Source organism: Chiloscyllium punctatum, chromosome 37 (genome assembly GCF_047496795.1).
Source record: "Chiloscyllium punctatum isolate Juve2018m chromosome 37, sChiPun1.3, whole genome shotgun sequence".
Classification (NCBI taxonomy): Eukaryota; Metazoa; Chordata; class Chondrichthyes; order Orectolobiformes; family Hemiscylliidae; genus Chiloscyllium; species Chiloscyllium punctatum.
This window is the reverse complement of record NC_092775.1, coordinates 14,743,453-14,759,796: the sequence shown is the minus strand read 5'-3', so window position 1 is coordinate 14,759,796 and position 16,344 is coordinate 14,743,453. Positions and strand designations below refer to the sequence as shown.

The 16,344-nt window shown below is 43.8% G+C and overlaps 1 protein-coding gene across 1 annotated transcript in view; it reads left to right on the top strand.

Annotated features, from left to right (window-relative positions):
* Positions 1-16,344, top strand: part of LOC140462768 (Na(+)/dicarboxylate cotransporter 3-like) — a 60,202-nt gene that overhangs the window by 29,667 nt on the left and 14,191 nt on the right. The window contains exons 7-10 of the mRNA XM_072556039.1: positions 5,039-5,164; positions 9,169-9,255; positions 12,677-12,781; positions 15,831-15,928. Of these exons, the coding sequence (XP_072412140.1) occupies positions 5,039-5,164; positions 9,169-9,255; positions 12,677-12,781; positions 15,831-15,928 (416 nt within the window). The remainder of the gene's footprint in view (positions 1-5,038; positions 5,165-9,168; positions 9,256-12,676; positions 12,782-15,830; positions 15,929-16,344) is intronic.

Here is a 16,344-nt window from a genome sequence, read left to right as displayed (position 1 = left end):
GGAGCAGCGCTCCAAAAGCTAGTGCTTCCAAATAAACCTGTTGGACTGTAACCTGGTGTTGTGTGATTTTTAACTTTGCCCACCCCAGTCCAACACCAGTTCCTCCACATTGTGATCAGGATAGTGATTGTCACACAGGGTGGCTTTGTTGGGCTCGATTTCTGCATTGAGTTTGCACAGTGAATGCCGGGCCCTATTTACAGAGGAACCTCAATTATCCAGCATTCAATTAACCAAATTTCAGATTATCGAACAGGATCACAAGGTCCTGATGCTTGGCTAACTATGTTATCCGGCATTCGATTATCTGGCATTTGATTAACCGAATGAAATACACCCCGCCTTTGTCCTTTGGGCAATCGAGGTTGCTGAGAAATCCAATCTTGTAAAACATGGAACTGGAGTGTGTATACTGACCAGTGAAGGTAGGTTATAGCAGACAGTAAGGCGAATCCCTTGTCTGATCTCTCAATCAAGTCATCAAGGAAAGTGAGCTCATTTGACTTCTTTGAATTTCAATTCTTGCAAATTGTCCTGATGAGTGCAAGATGTAAATCTTCCAAGTTATAGAGTCATAGAGATGTACAGCATGGAAACAGACCCTTCGATGCAACTGGCCCATGTCAACCAGATATCCTAAATTAATGTAGTTCTATTTGCCAACACTTGACTCATATCCCTCTAAACCCTTCCTATTCCTTTACCCATCCAGATGTCTTTTAAATGTTGTAATTGTACCAGCCTCCATCACTTCCTCTGGCAGCTCATTCCATACACATACCACCCTCTGTGTGAAAACTTTGTCCCTTAAGTCCCTTTTATGTCTTTCCCCTCTCACCCTAAACCTATACCCTCTAGTTCTGGACTCCCCCACCCACAGGAAAAGTCTTTGTCTATTTACACTATCCATACCCTCATGATTTTATAAACCTCTATAAAGGTCACCCCTCAGCGTCCGACACTCCAGGGAAAGCAGCCCCAGCCTATTCAGCCTCTCCCTATAGCTCAGACCCTCCTCATAAACCCTTTCAAGTTTCACAACACCCATCCGATAGGAAGGAGACCAGAATTGTACACAATATTCCAAAAGTGGCTTAACTTATGTCCTGAACAGCAGCAACATGACTTCCCAACTCCTATACTCACTGCCCTGACCAATAAAGAAAAGCATACCAAAGGCCTTCTTCAATATATTGCCACCTGTGACTCTACTTTCAAGGTGCTATGGACCTGCACTCCAAGGTCTCTTTGTTGAGCAACACTCCCTAGGACCTGCTCTGGTTTACTTTCCCAAAATGCAGCACCTCACATTTATCTGAATTAAACTCCATCTGCCATTTCTCAGCCCATTGACCCATCTGATCAAGATCCCATAGTACTCTGAGGTAACCTCCTTTGCTGTCCACTATACCTCCAATTTTGGTGTCATGTGTACACTTACTAACTATACCTAATTTCACATCCAAATCATTTATATAAATGACGAAAAGTAGTGGACCCAGCACTGATCCTTGTGGCACACCACTGGTCACAGGCCTCCAGTCTGAAAGCAACCTTCCATCACCACCCTCCTGTCTTCACCTTTGAGTCAGTTTTGTATCTAAATGGCTAGTTCTCCCTTTTTATATGAGCCTTTAGAGTCATAGAGATGCACAGCATGGAAACAGACCCTTTGGTCCAACCCTTCCATGCCGACCAGATATCCCAACCTAATCTAGTCCCACCTGCCAGCACCCGGCCCATATCCCTCCAAACCCTTCCTATTCATATACCCAGCCAAATGCCTCTTAAATGTTGCAATTGTACCAGCCTCCACTACATCCTCTGGCAGCTCACTCTATACACATACCATCCTCTGCGTGAAAAAGTTGCCCCTTAGGTCCCTTTTCTATCTTTCCCCTCTCACCCTAAACCTGTGCCCTCTAGTTCTGGACTCCCCGACCCCAGGGAAAAGACTTTGTCTATTTATCCTATCCATGCCCCTCATAATTTTGTAACCCTCTAGAAGGTCACCCCTCAGCCTCCGATGCTCCAGGGAAAACAGCCCCAACCTGTTCAGCCTCTCCCTGTAGCTCAGATCCTCCAACCCTGGCAACATGCTTGTAATTCTTTTCTGAACCCTTTCAAGTTTCACAACATCTTTTTACAGGTTATGTGCCTTTTTACAGCAATACTCAAACTCAAGGACTTTTCTCCAAGCAATAACATTAGATTGGTTCATTCTTCCAAAGTCTAATATCTGAATATACATTTGATAATGCAGGATAATAGCTCTTCATACATTTCCATGGGTTATTTGTCACTGGTGAGGTCTTTGTAGATCCTGGTGAAGTGGGATTACAATAATGCAAATTGGTAGTTTACTTGCAGTCAATGTCCCTGTTTCATTAAAAACTCTTTTTATAAGTTTCAGATATGAAACATGGGTGAGCACCGTGATGCGAAAGTGGCTCATTGGTTAGCGCTGCTGCCTCACAGCAACAGGGACCTGGGTTTGATTCCACCCTCAAGCGACTGTCTGTTTGAGGTTTTGCACATGCGCAACCCCCCGTGTCTGCGTGGATTTCCCCAAGGTGCTCTGGTTTCCTCCCATAGTCCAAAGATGTGCAGGTTAAGTGGATTGGCCTGCTAATTTGCCTATAGTGTTCAAGGAGGTGCAGACTAGGTGGATTAGCCACAAGAAATGCAGGGTTACAGGGATCGGGTAGCAGGGTGGTTTTGGGTGGGATGTTGTTTGGAGAGTCAGTGTGGACTCGATGGGCCAAATGGCCTGCTTCCACGCTGTAGGGATTCTACAACATGTCAATTTAATATTTGACATAAGTCTGACTTTGCTAGTTGTGGGGTAGGCTGTCAGTTAGTAAAAAGCAGTAAGCATCTGCTTTCAGGATGGATGTGAGAATAGATTGCCAGTGTGGAAAAGGAACTGATGTTACAATGCCTTGACACTTACTGTTAAATAAGTTAAGTAATATCCAGCCTCCTTATCCAGCAAACAGAAAAAATATAGCAGATGCTGGAAACCCAAACTAAAAGTAGAAAATGCTAAAGGGGGTGCCGGGGTGATGTCAGGCATCTGCACAGAGTAAAAGAGATTTAATGTTTCGGGTCAGTGAATCAAATCCCTGCAATGTGGAAAGAGGCCATTTGGCCCTTCAGATCCACACTGACTCTCCGAAGAACATCTCACCCAGCATCCCCTAGCCTCCTAATCCCACATTTTCCTTAGCCAATGCATCTAAACTGCACATTTTTGGAATGTGAGAGGAAACTGGAACACCCAACAGAAGCCCACACAGACACGGGGAGATCATGCAAACTGCACACACACACACACTGTTGCCAAAGGGTTTAGTATTTTTCTGCATTTCATTTTATTTATGTTTGCAACTCTAGTATGACAATCCGAAAGGTATGAGATCAGGTTGTCTCTGCACAAATGAGCTGAGAGTGGTTGGAAGAAGAGAGGTGGCAGCCCCAGGAGAATGCGAGAAATTGCATTTCAGAATGTACACCCTCATTTCCACTTGTGAGGGGTAGAAGCAAGTGGACAGGATGATAAGACAGTCACTAATACATCCAACAAGGAATTCAGATGAAGTTTCTTTAAACAGAGAGTGATTTGAATATGAAACTTACTTCCACAAGACATGGTTGAGAAAATCTCATGGATGCTTTGGAAAGAAGGCTGGCTAAATGTACAAATGAGAAGAAATAAGAAGGATAGCTATTTTGAATCAACCTGTTCAAATGTGTTCCACTTCAGGAACAAAAAAAACATAAATTGCTGGAAAAACTCAGCAGCTCTGGCAGCATTTATAGAAAAAAAGCAGAGTTAATGTTTTGGGTCCAATAACCCTTCTTCAGAACTGATGGTAGCCAGGAAAAGGTTGGTATTTACACAGAAGATACTTGCCACCACAACACACCATCATGTTCCCTTACCAACATCTTGGGCTTGCTACAATGCTCCAGGGAAACTCAGCGCAAGCTGGAAGTACAGCACCTCATTTTCCATTTGGGTACTCTACAGCCTTCTGGACTCAATATCAAGTTCAACTATTTCAGGGCTTGAGGCACCTTCTCCCGTGTCCTTACCCCAATCCCCACACACCGGGCCTTGTCATCACATGGGCTACTACCACAGACAACCCATTGTCAGCCACTAATGGTTCCCTTTAGCTGCTATTCATTCCCCCAGACTGATCTTTACCCAGTCCTTTATTCAACTGGTTTTCTCTCTCTTTGGACTCTATCTCTATCTGTCATTTACTCCTCCACCCTCCTCCCCCAACCACTACTTCTGCATTAATGCCAACCTCTTCCCAGCTATCATCAGTTTCTGAAGAAGGATCACTGAACCTGAAACATTAACTCTGCACTCTCTCCACAGATGCTGCCAGACCTGTTGAGTTTTCCCAGCAACTCCAGTTTTGTTATAACACACCTCTGAAGTAGGTGGGGCTCGAACCAGGCCTTCAGGACCAAAGGTCGGGATACTACTGCGGCACCAAGAGACCCTTAATACTAGAACGCAGATATTATCCTGTTTAGAAAAGGCCTTGCATACCTCTGCAGTAGGAGAAAGTGAGGACTGCAGATGCTGGAGATCAGAGCTGAAAATGTGTTGCTGGAAAAGCACAGCAGGTCAGGCCGCATCCAAGGAGCAGGAGAATCGACCTGAAGAAGGGCTCATGCCCGAAACGTCGATTCTCCTGCTCCTTGGATGCTGCTTGACCTGCTGCGCTTTTCCAGCAACACAATTTCAGCTCATACCTCTGCAGTAGGTCAGATTTGAACCTGTGCAGGAAAACACCCAGTGGATTTTCCCTGATCCATGCTTTAACCGGTCGACCCTGTCTACAGGATAAAATTAAGAAGGACAAGCTATGAGGATTGGGTGATAATTTTGTGAGAGTAGTTTAACAGCATTTGCTTCTATGCTGCAAATGCTTTGTCATCCATGTAATTAATTCTGACTAACAATATCGATCTACTTGTTGGTGCATTTATAATTTGAGTTTGTTTGTCTCGTCAGCATTTTTCCTCAATCGGACGAGTTGAATTTTGGTTCCTGGTTCGTGTTTGCCCTACCCCTCTCTTTGATATTCCTCATAGTGGCGTGGCTCTGGATCACATTCCTGTACGGAGGCCTCAAACTAAGGTACAAGCTGGGATCGTGGATATAAAACATAAGATGCTGCAATGTTTTATACCTGCTGTGTATAACAAAATCTTAAATATGGCAGTCACAGGAAATTTCTCACCTCCCTTTATAAAGCAAAGTTACCATTGTTACAGACAACGACAGGGCTGCTCTCTCATGAGAGAGAGGTGACTGTTGGTGAGTTTAACCTGAGGGTCACTACGCCTCAGACAGGAGGAGAGTTTGAGAAGGTAGAACCTTCATGGTTAACTCAGCTGGTGAGGGATTTATACTCATGCTGTTATTGCCACTCTGCATTGCAAACCATCCATTGACCCATGTTCAAATAAAGGAAGTGTTCCCCTCTCCCAAAAGACTAAATTCTACCATACAGAAGATTCTCATATTTAAATACACTCTCTTTCAGACATTATCAGTAATCACTTAGATGTGTCTGTATATTCATTTGTATTCAAGGCAATGTAATGTGACAATCAATCATGTTAGACTAATCTATTTCACGTTATCAACAATACAAGTCCAAGATAGAGCTCATGACAAAAGCAACAAAACAAAGCTGTGTTTATATGGCACCTTTTAACTGAAATTCTCCATGACAGCTATCTTTACAGCCTCAGTTAAGTTGACAATAGACCTGTTTTGGAATCTCCGTGGAATTCGGAGATGAAAGTTAGTTTGGCATTTCAATTATAGTTTATAGTTGCATCCAAAGTTTTTTTTTGAAGGGATGATGATGCTAGTTTTGAATGGAGAAATATCTGGGTAGACAGAAACATTTAACTAGCACAGGGTATTGGATGAGAAACTGGGTGTTTAGCACACCTTAGGAATGGAGGAAAACTGGACAACAATAAGTGAATTGAGAGCATTGTGTGGACGAAGAGAAATTGAAAAAGATTGCAGGTTCAAGGCTCAGAGATAGGGGAAACTGAAGGCAAATTCTGGTGAGTGGGAAAAGGGGGGAATAATAGTAGAGGCAGTGAAACAAATGGTCTGAGACATCATGTGCTCCACATGGTCCTCTCATGACCAGAGGTGGAAGGGATAGGGGAGAGGAGTTTAAGAAGATGGTTGGTTACGGAGAAAATCAGGGTGTTGCCTTTAATCTTCAGGATGATCCTGCAGCAGTGGGCAGTTTTGATAGAAGAGGATGAGATTTTATAGAGATTGCTGTGCTCAGTCAGAGCATGGGTGGTTCAATGGTTAGCACTGCTACCTCACGGTTCCAGGGACCTGGGTTCAATTCCAGCCTCAGGTGACTGTCTGTGTGGAGTTTGCACATTCTCTGTGTGGGTTCCCTCCCACAGTCCAAAGATATGCAGGTTAGGTGAATTGGCCATGTTAAATTGCTATGGTGTACAGGCTAGGTGGATTAGCCATGGAAAATGCAGTGTTATATGGATGGGTCTGGGTGGGTTGCTCCACCTGGAGGGTCAGTGTGGGCTGAAGAGCTTCCATACTATAGAGACTCTATGAGTGCAGAAAAGTTAAATTAGCTGAACACCATTGAAGCTTGTGTAAAGTGTACTGATTAAGCTTTATATTGCTAAACAAGTAATTTGGGGGGAGTCATTGACATAATGATAATGTCACTTAACCAGCAATACAGAGGCCCAGGCTAATACTTTCAGGGAATGGACGTGAATTGTTATGAAGTTGTAGGTGTGTATTGTACCTTTAAGAGAGAGTGAAAGCTGGCAAGGATTTAACAAGCACAGATTGTCCTGAATAATTTAAAAATGTAACATTTGGCTGTGAAACAAATAGCTAGAGCTGGATTGCTATATTACACAACAAAGTCGAAGTTGGTCAATCAGTTTAAATTATGCCCCAAGATACCAAAATCCAATCGAATTTGAATTTTAATGTTTTGATGATATCAAATGGGTGAGACGATCTGATGTTTTGGGGGACAAAAATCAGGCATTTTTAACAGTTAATCAGAGTGGCAAAGAGCACCAACAAAATACAGATAGCCTGCAGAATCACTCTCTGAAAGCTACCTGTCCATGTGAAATCCGTGAAGCAGAAGACCAAAGAAAAGACCAAGGAAAATCTACAGAGTAAACTACAAATGGAAGACTGAAAGCTGACTGGTTTTGAAATTTGAGTTTTTAGTTAAACTTAATTGGGGGTTTTTTAATCAGATCGTATATTGTTGTAGAGTGGGAGGTAGATAGATCAATCAGACAAAGGAGGATTATAGTGTAGTTAGTTGGTGTTTAATGTTCTTTTTTTTGGAGTTAAAGAATAAATTGTTAAAATTTTCTTTAAATAGTGGGATTTGATAGTTCCTTGTCACTCATACCTTTACGGATTATGAGACAAGGTGAGCTTTTCTCTGTGCCTGGGTTAAATTAGCAGAAGGGTTTACCCTGTGTTGTAACAGGGCAGCACGGTGGCACAGTGGTTAGCACTACTGCCTCACAGTGCCAGAGACCCGGGTTCAACTCCCACCTCAGGCGACTGCCTGTGTGGAGTTTGCACATTCTCCCTGTATCTGCATGGGTTTTCTCCGGGTGCTTCGGTTTCCTCCCACAGTCCAAAAGTGAGCAGGTTAGGTGAACTGGTCATGCTAAATTGCTCGTAGTGTTAGGTGAAGGGGTAAATGTAGGGGAATGGGGCTGGGTGGGTTGCGCTTTGGCGGGTCAGCGTGGACTTGTTGGGCTGAAGGGCCTGTTTCCACACTGTAAGGAATCTAAACAGAATCCATTGAAGCAGGTAGAATATAAGATCAATGAATTAAATGTGGAATTGAAAGCTGATCTCAGTAATGGTAGCCATGAAACTACCATAAAAGCCCAACTGGTTAACTAATGTTCTTCAAGGAAGAAAATCTATCATCCTTACCTGGCTTGACCTACAGACTCACAACAATGTGATTGACCCTTAACTGCCATCTGGGCAAATAGTGTTGGGCAATAAGTCATGGGTTAGCCACCAATGCATTCATTCTATGGAAAAATAAAGTAAAATTAATCAAAATACTTGTTTTGAGTGAAGGCAGCAGTTGCTGAAGAGCACTGACTGAACATTAGGGATAAAAAAGGAACTTGCTAGAACTTTCAGGACGTCTGAAAGCACATTGAGGTACAGCCAATTAGGTGCTTTTAAGGTGCAGTCATTATCAATTTGTATACGGGAAGCTCCCAGGAACAGAAATAATTGAGTAGTCAAAATAGTCCAGGACAGTTGAGATAACGTCCTTGATATTTCTATCAGGTATCACCTTGAGGTCTTCCCTTTTCTCACCTGAGAGGGAAACAGAGCCTTAATTCAACATCACTAATGACAGTGTAGCACCTCCCCGTGGGCGGCACGGTGGCACAGTGGTTAGCACTGCTGCCTCACAGCGCCAGAGATCCGGGTTCAATTCCCGCCTCAGGTGACTCTCTGTGTGGAGTTTGCACGTTCTCCCCGTGTCTGCGTGGGTTTCCTCCGGGTGCTCCGGTTTCCTCCCACACTCCAAAGATGTGCAGGTCAGGTGAATTGGCCATGCTGAATTGCCCGTAGTGTTAGGTAAGGGGTAGATGTAGATGTAGATGTAGGGGTATGGGTGGGTTGCGCTTCGGCGGGTCGGTGTGGACTTGTTGGGCCGAAGGGCCTGTTTCCACACTGTAAAGTAATCTATAACGAGTCTGGAATTTTGAGCATATCTTAAAGTGGACACGAACCCACAACCTGCTGAGAGACAAACGTGGTCCCAACCAAGCCTCTCGTGGGCACGGTGGTGGTGCCCATACCTCAGAGCCAGGAGCCCAATCTGCTCCAGAGCTGTGTGATAACATCTCCAGTACAGGTTGATTAGGGGAAAAAAAACTACCAACCAAGCTATGGATTAAGGATTCCTTTTCTTCATTTTTTTTTAATGGTGGAACTATTAATGCCCTATCAGCACTTTCTTCAGACTGAGATTAGAATCATAGATGGTTAGTAGGTTGGGGTTACTTGATTTTGTTTTGTTTTGTTTGTAATCTCATTTTTAATTTTGCATCCTTTAGGTCACTGATAAAGAGGAAAAGTACGGAATCAGAAATCAAGGCAAAAGCTGTAATCCATTCAGAATTTGCACAGCTCGGTCCAATGACGTGTGTATATACTGCAGTGAATGTGCTTCAGCATTAGCTGCAGTTCTGTGTGGTAATAAAGGCATTAAAGTCAGCTCACGAGTATTAAATTTGGCTGCCCCTATTTAGGTCTGGAGCTGTGTAGGTATTTTCTAATCGACCTGTTCAGAGATGTCATCATACACCTCTGGAGAGGGTAGACATCAAACCCAGATCTTCTGGCTCTGAGGTAGGGACTCTACCACCGCACCAAAAGAACCTTTCATCAATCAGTTGGCCTGTATTGTGGTGGTGGACAGCGCAACTTGGGACTTAATCAGTGTACTTTGAGCCACAAATTCCAAAAATTAGAGAAACAAACTTTGTCCGTTTGTTTCATACTTCTCGTGACCATTTGCATACTCCAAAGCAGAGTTAACGTTTCAGGTCCAGTGACCCTTCTGCAGAATGTTAACTCTGTTTTTTCTCCACAGATGCTGCCAGACCTGCTGAGATTTTCTAGCAATTTCTGTTTTTGTTGCAGCACGCCTTGTTCATTTTCCAACATCAGGCAACCTGGTCATCTGGCTGCGTGGGATTGCTAAACTAGTGCCAAATTAGGAGCATTTAGCTTCTACTTCCTTGGAAGTGGATGAGCATACAAATTAGGAGCAGGATCAGACTACTCTGCCCCTCAAAACCGCCCCACTATTCCACAAGATCATGGCTGATCTGATTATGATCACCACACTGGTCAAGCTTAAGACTTCAGTCTTTTTAAAAGATTGGGAGAAAGTAAGGACTGCAGATGCTGCATAGTCAGAGTCAAAAAGTGTGGTGCTGGAGTAGCACAGCAGGTCTGGCAACTTCTGAGGAGCAGTCTTTGAAAGACTGGGATAATGAACTGATATACATAGACTGTTCACATTTTCCTGATCCTTAAACCCTCTGAAAATGAATTGGAAGTAGATTAATTGGCAAAATCTGTTTCTGTGCTGCACAATTCTATGACTATATGACTTGCATGACAAGTGCTAAAACACACATACCAAGATCCTTCTGAATGGTTTGCAGTCGCTTGGTTAATCCTAGCCAGGGAACCGAAAAGGTGTTACAATGAGCTACTGTGTCCTGGATTTGGAGAGGGGTACCTTGGTTCCTTGATTCTGATCATGCCTTTTGTAAACAGTAAGATTAAAGAATGGGAGATGCATGGATAAAGCTACTCACAAAGTTCCATTCTGCTTTACGGTCAGTTAAGTATAATTAAGGTTTTAGCCATCGTTGTAAAGCAGGAAACACTGAAAGCTCAACAAACAAAGATAACCAGAAAAATCCTCTAGATGTTGTGGCTCTACCTTCATGTCAAGTCAAAGTCTGATTGTGCTCAGATAAATATTTCACAGACTAATAGAAAGGTTACAGTGCAGAAAGCAACCATTCAGCCCAACTGTGTGTGCTGGCTGAAGAAACTGGTCACCCATTCTAATCCCACTTTCCAGCAAGTCTGTAGCCTCACAGGGGGCAATCCAGGTTCCTTCTAAGTGAGGTGAGGTCTTTGTCCTCACACACCAACTGGGCAGTGAGATCCCAGATCCCATCAACCACCCTCTGGCTGTAAGAAATTTCCTCATGCCCCCATCTAATCATTCTAGCATTCACTTGAAAGCTAAGTCTCTAATTGATCTCTTTGTTCGGAGAAACAGGTCTGCCCTATCCATTTCGTCTAAGGCACACACGTCAGATGAGTTCACTCTGTCTAATCCTTCATCTGTAGGTGAGCCTCAAGTGACTTACTGACAGGACCTCTAGTTCTGAAGCAAGCAGAATTTTTCCCCACCCTGCCTCCACTTTTCCCACAAATATCACTCCTGCTGCTGACGCCATCAAGGAGCAGTTGTCTGGGCACTTCTCATTTTCAAAAAGTGGTCATCGGTGTGGTTAGCCAGGCGGGTGACTGCTGACAAGCTGTTCACCAACAGGCAAACCAAGATTTAGTCTGCTTCCCCCAATAGCCATATCCCATTGAACTTCCTACAAGCAGCGCAGAGACAGACCTTTCGGTCCAACCTGTCTGTGCTGACAGTGGCTCAGTGGTTAGCACTGCCAACTCACAGTGCTAGGGACCTAGCTTCATTTCCAGCCTGTGTCTGTCTGGAGTTTGCACATTCTTCCCGCGTCTGCATTGGTCTCCTTCCACAGTCCAAAGAAAGATGTGCAGGCTGGATGGATTGACCATGCTAAATTGTCCTGTAGTAACCAGAGATGTGCAGGCCAGGTAGAATAGCTATGGGGAACGCTGGATTGCAGGGATATGGGAGGTGGGGTGCCCTTCAAAGTATTGGTGTAGACTTGATGGGCTGAATGGCCTTTCTCCACACAAGGGATCTTATGATTCTAAGACCAAATATTCTAATCTGAACTAAAGCTTCCTATTCACATATCTATCACATATTATCCAACAACCATTCAGACCTCTCCCATTATCCCTCCAGCCTCTACTTTGATGGCTTTTAAATGTTGTAATTGTACTAGCCTCCAGCACCTCATCAGGCAACTTGATCCATACATGCTCCACCCTCTACATGAAAATATTGCCCCTTAGGTCCCTTTTAAACCTTGCCCCTCTCACCTTAAACCTATGCCCTCTTGTTTGGACTCCCCCGCCCTAGGAAAAAGACCTTGTCTATTTATCCTATCCATGCCCCTCATGATTTTACAAACCTCTATAAAGTCAACCCTCATTGGTTGACTCACGAGCAGGAGACCAGGTCAAATCACTCCTCTCTCGTGAGAGGCAGCACACTCAAGTGGGTAACATGGTGGCTCAGTGGTTAGCACTGCTGCTTCATAGTGCTAGAGCCTCAGGTTCAATTCCAGCCCTGAGTGACTGTCTGTGTGGAATTTGCACATTCTCCCTGGGTCTGTCTGGGTTTCCTCTGGGTGCTCCAGTTTCCTCCCATAGTCCACAGATGTGCTGGTTTGATGGATGGGCCGTGCTAAATTGCCCTGTAATGTGCAGGTTAGGTTAGTTAGCCATGGTAAATGCACAGTTACAGGAATAGGTTCTGGCCGGGAAGCATTTCGTAGGGTCAGTGCAGACTCAATGGGCCAAATGGCCTTTTTCTGCATTGTAGGGATTCTCTGATATTGCAGGCCCGAAACAAACAAAAAAGCAAAATTGCTGGAGAGAGTTGGCAAGTCTGGCAGCATCTGGGCAGAGAAAGCAGAGTTAATATTATGGGTCCTCAGAACTGTTTGGAACTAGGGTCCCTGGATTCGAAATGTTAACTCTGATCTCTCTTCTTGGATTCTGTCAGACCTGCTGAGGTTCTCCAGCGGTCTGTTACCTGGAATTGTTGCTGGATCCTCTTGTTAAACCATTTGTTGTCTTTTTGTGTTTTCTGCTGGACCGTGGTACCTTCCTTGATACACCACTTACTGCTTCCAATTATCTTCACAGCTTCGCTGAGGGGGCTGTGAGTGGTTTCTTCATCGTATTTGTGATTCTCCTCTTAACAAGAAATCCCAAATTCATCCCAGGATGGGCGAAAATCTTTAAACCCAAGTAAGCAATGTGCTCCCTTAGTTAAAGGAGCTACATAAATATAAGTTGTTGTTGTTGTTCTGAAAGGCAAACGTACCACCCCCTGTTCCCAGAGCCTTTTTATCTGAATATTCTTGATGTTCCTCTAAAGTGCTTTCCTTAAGTGATTATCCAACAACCATTCAGACCTCTCCCATTATCCCTCCAGCCTCTACTTTGATGATATTGTTTGATGAGAAATGTTTTGACCTGTATATTGTAATAGTCCATGACAATGTAACCACAGGAAACCAAGTTAAAACAATGAATTGTGATTTGTTGGGGAGCATCAGTTAACCAACAACAACTGGCATTCAGTTGGTAAAGGTGGTCTGTGACTGACTTACCTCAGCTCCTTGATGAAGCAGCAGAGGTTTGAAGGTTACAGAGCTGCAGATCTTATATACATGGTATTTCACAAGGCCTTTCGAGTGGCACAGTACGCAGCACCAAGGAAGCATGTTCGATTTCAGCCTCAGGCGACTTTGAGTGGAATTTGTACATTCTCCCCGTGTCTGTGTGTGTTTCCTCCGGGTGCTCTGGTTTCCTCCCACAGTTCAAATATATGCAGGTTAAGGTGGATTGGCCATGCTAAATTTCCCCATAGTGCCCAGGGATGTACAGCTTAAGGCAGATTAGCCATGGGAAATGTGGGGTTACAGGGATAGGGCGGGATACTCTTCAGATGGTTAGTGCAGTCAGTGGGCTGGGGATCTCAATATAGATAGGGTGATTAAAAAGGCATTTGGCATGCTTGACTCAATGGGCCGAATGGCCTCTTCCTGTACAGTAGGATTTCCGGGATCAGACGAATCCAATTATTTTTAAGATACAGGAGCATGTCATTCAAGAAATAATGGGGTAAGATAGGTCATGGGGTAAGATAGGTCATGGGGTAAGATAGGTCATGGGGTAAGATAATGAGATAATAACGATTGGTTAGATAGGTCATTGTGGCTGGTATGTACAGGGGTCACCCCGCCAAATTAAGTGTTACTCAAGCACTTAAAGGAGCAATAACAGACCTTCCCAGTGATCTAGGCCCAAGGGTTGGATGTGGGCCTGCTCAAATTGTTCAGTTAATCAGAGGCCAGGGATGAGACAGTGTCTGCTCATGACACAACACTGAACCAAGGACTAGAATTGTCACTGGATCCCAAAACCTCTGGTGAGTGACGACAGTGGGGCTTTGGGGAGTGGATTACAGGATGGAGGAGATCACAGGGGAAGGGTGTTGGCATGGCACACCCACTCCTCCGTCCTTTGATTGAGGGTTCCTCCCCAGGAGCCTACCATTGGCGGTGAGATGACACCTTTTGGTGGGCATTAGCTGCTCACTGAAGGGTCTTAATTGGTGGCAGGCGAGTAGGCCACCCATGGGTGTCCCTACCTAATGTGGATGGAGGTGGGAAGGCTGAGGGTTCCCACTCACTAACTCCCCTGGACAATGATGACTGCAGGCCAGTCTTTCCAGTCGACAGCACATGGAGTGCTATGTACAGTTAATGATGGTTTTACTTATGCATAGCAATTAATGTGTTTGAAGCAGGTCGGAAAAGCTTAACCAGAGACTAAAACCTGCAATGAGTGGATTGCCTTATAAGGAGGAGAGTGAGAGGTCCTAGGTCTGTATTCTCTGGAGTTTAGAAAAATCAGAGGTGACTTTATTGAAACCAATAAGATCTTGTGGGATTTTGACCATGTGCATGATGAAAGGATGTTTCATCTGGTGAGAATATCCAGAATTAGAAGTCGTTGCTTCAAAATAAGGGGCTGCCCATTTAAGACAAAGATTTGTACAATTAGTGGTAGGGCCTCGGGTGGTGTTGTAGAACAGAGGGTTCTAAGGGTTCAGGGTAAGTAATTCTTTGAAGTTTGCATAACATATAGACAGGGTGATTAAAAAGGCATTTGGCATGCTTGTCTCATTGCTCAGTCCTTTGAATATAGAAGTTGGAAAATCATGTTGAGGTTGTACAGGACATTGGTGAGGCCTATTCTGTCCAGTTCTGATCGCCCACTTATAGAAAGGATGAAGAGGGACCAGAGGAGATTTACCAGGATGTTCCTGGGAATGGAATGTCTGAGTTACAAAGAAAGGCTGGATAGGCTGGGATCTTATTCACTGGAGTGTAGGAGGTTGAGGGACGACCTTTTTTAGAAATTTACAAAGTAATGAGGGCAATATATAGGTTGAATGGAGGTTGTCTTTTCCCCTTGCATTGGGGCAATTCAAGACTAGAGAAACATTTTTAAGGTGAGAGGAGATATATGAGGGGCAAATTCTTTACACAGAGGGTGGTTTACATGTGGAAACAAACCTTCTGAGGAAGTAGTGGATATAGGTCTGAAATAGGAAAGGTTGGGAGGTATATGGGGCTGGAGCAGGCAGGTGGGACTAGTTTAATTTGGGATTATATTCGGCATGGACTGGTTGGACCACCGGATCAGTTTCCGTGCTGTACAACTCTATGACACTATGGGGAAATGTTATTTCTCTGAAGGTTGAGAGTCAAAAGGCAGTGGATGCAGAACATTTAAATATTTTTAAGGTAGAAGTGAATAGATTCTTCATTACCAAGGGAATGAAAAATGACTGGGGAATATAAAGTTGATAGTGCAGGAATGTAAAGTTGAGGTTATGCGGAATCAGAGTCTAATGATGACCACAAGTCCATTGTCCATTGTCAATTTTTGGAGAAAAACACCCATCTGGTTCAATAATGTCCTTTAGGGAAAGAAACTGCCGTCCTTACCTAGTCTGAGCCTACACGTGTCTCTGGGTCCACAGCAACGTGGTTGCTCGTTAACTACCCTCTGAAATGACCTGGCAAGTCACTTAGTTCAAGGGTAATGTGGGGTGCCCAATGAACGCTAGTCCAGCTATCAATGCATGCATCCCATGAGTGAATTTTTTTTTTAAATCGTGGAAAGTCTATTAAAACCTTGTAAATGACTTTTGGAAAAATCAAAGGCACGGGAAATTTTAAAGCAAGTTTTTTTTATTTTTGTGGTGTGTTCTTTTTCTTAGATATGTCACAGATGCTGTGGTTGCAATGGGCATCGTTATTCTGATGTTCATCTTTCCCTCACGGAAACCCTCATTTAAGTGGAAAACAAATCCCGAAGGTTTGTTTGTCTAGTTCTTGATGATGTGTGGCTTGTATTGATTGTACCTTCCTCACAGAGAGATTCTTCTGACTTCTACTAAACGAATCTGTACATGATTGTTGAATGAATAATGTCATGTGCACATACAGGGAATTCCCTCTGACTGAACAGCTCACATATTGAAAGAAAACGTAAATTGACAGAAGAAAAAAGATACAATTTTTGTCTCACTTTTCTATCAGTTTCTATTTTTTTCAAGTATTGGCAGATTTTGGCAGTAGATAATAAAATTATAAACCATTCAGAAGGAGATCAAGTGACATGTTGAGTACCGTCCATGCCTCTGAACCAGAAGCTCTACATTCAGGGCCTACTCCAGGACAGAGTTTGTAACAGAGTCAAACAGATTGATTATCAAACAGTTGACCCACCAC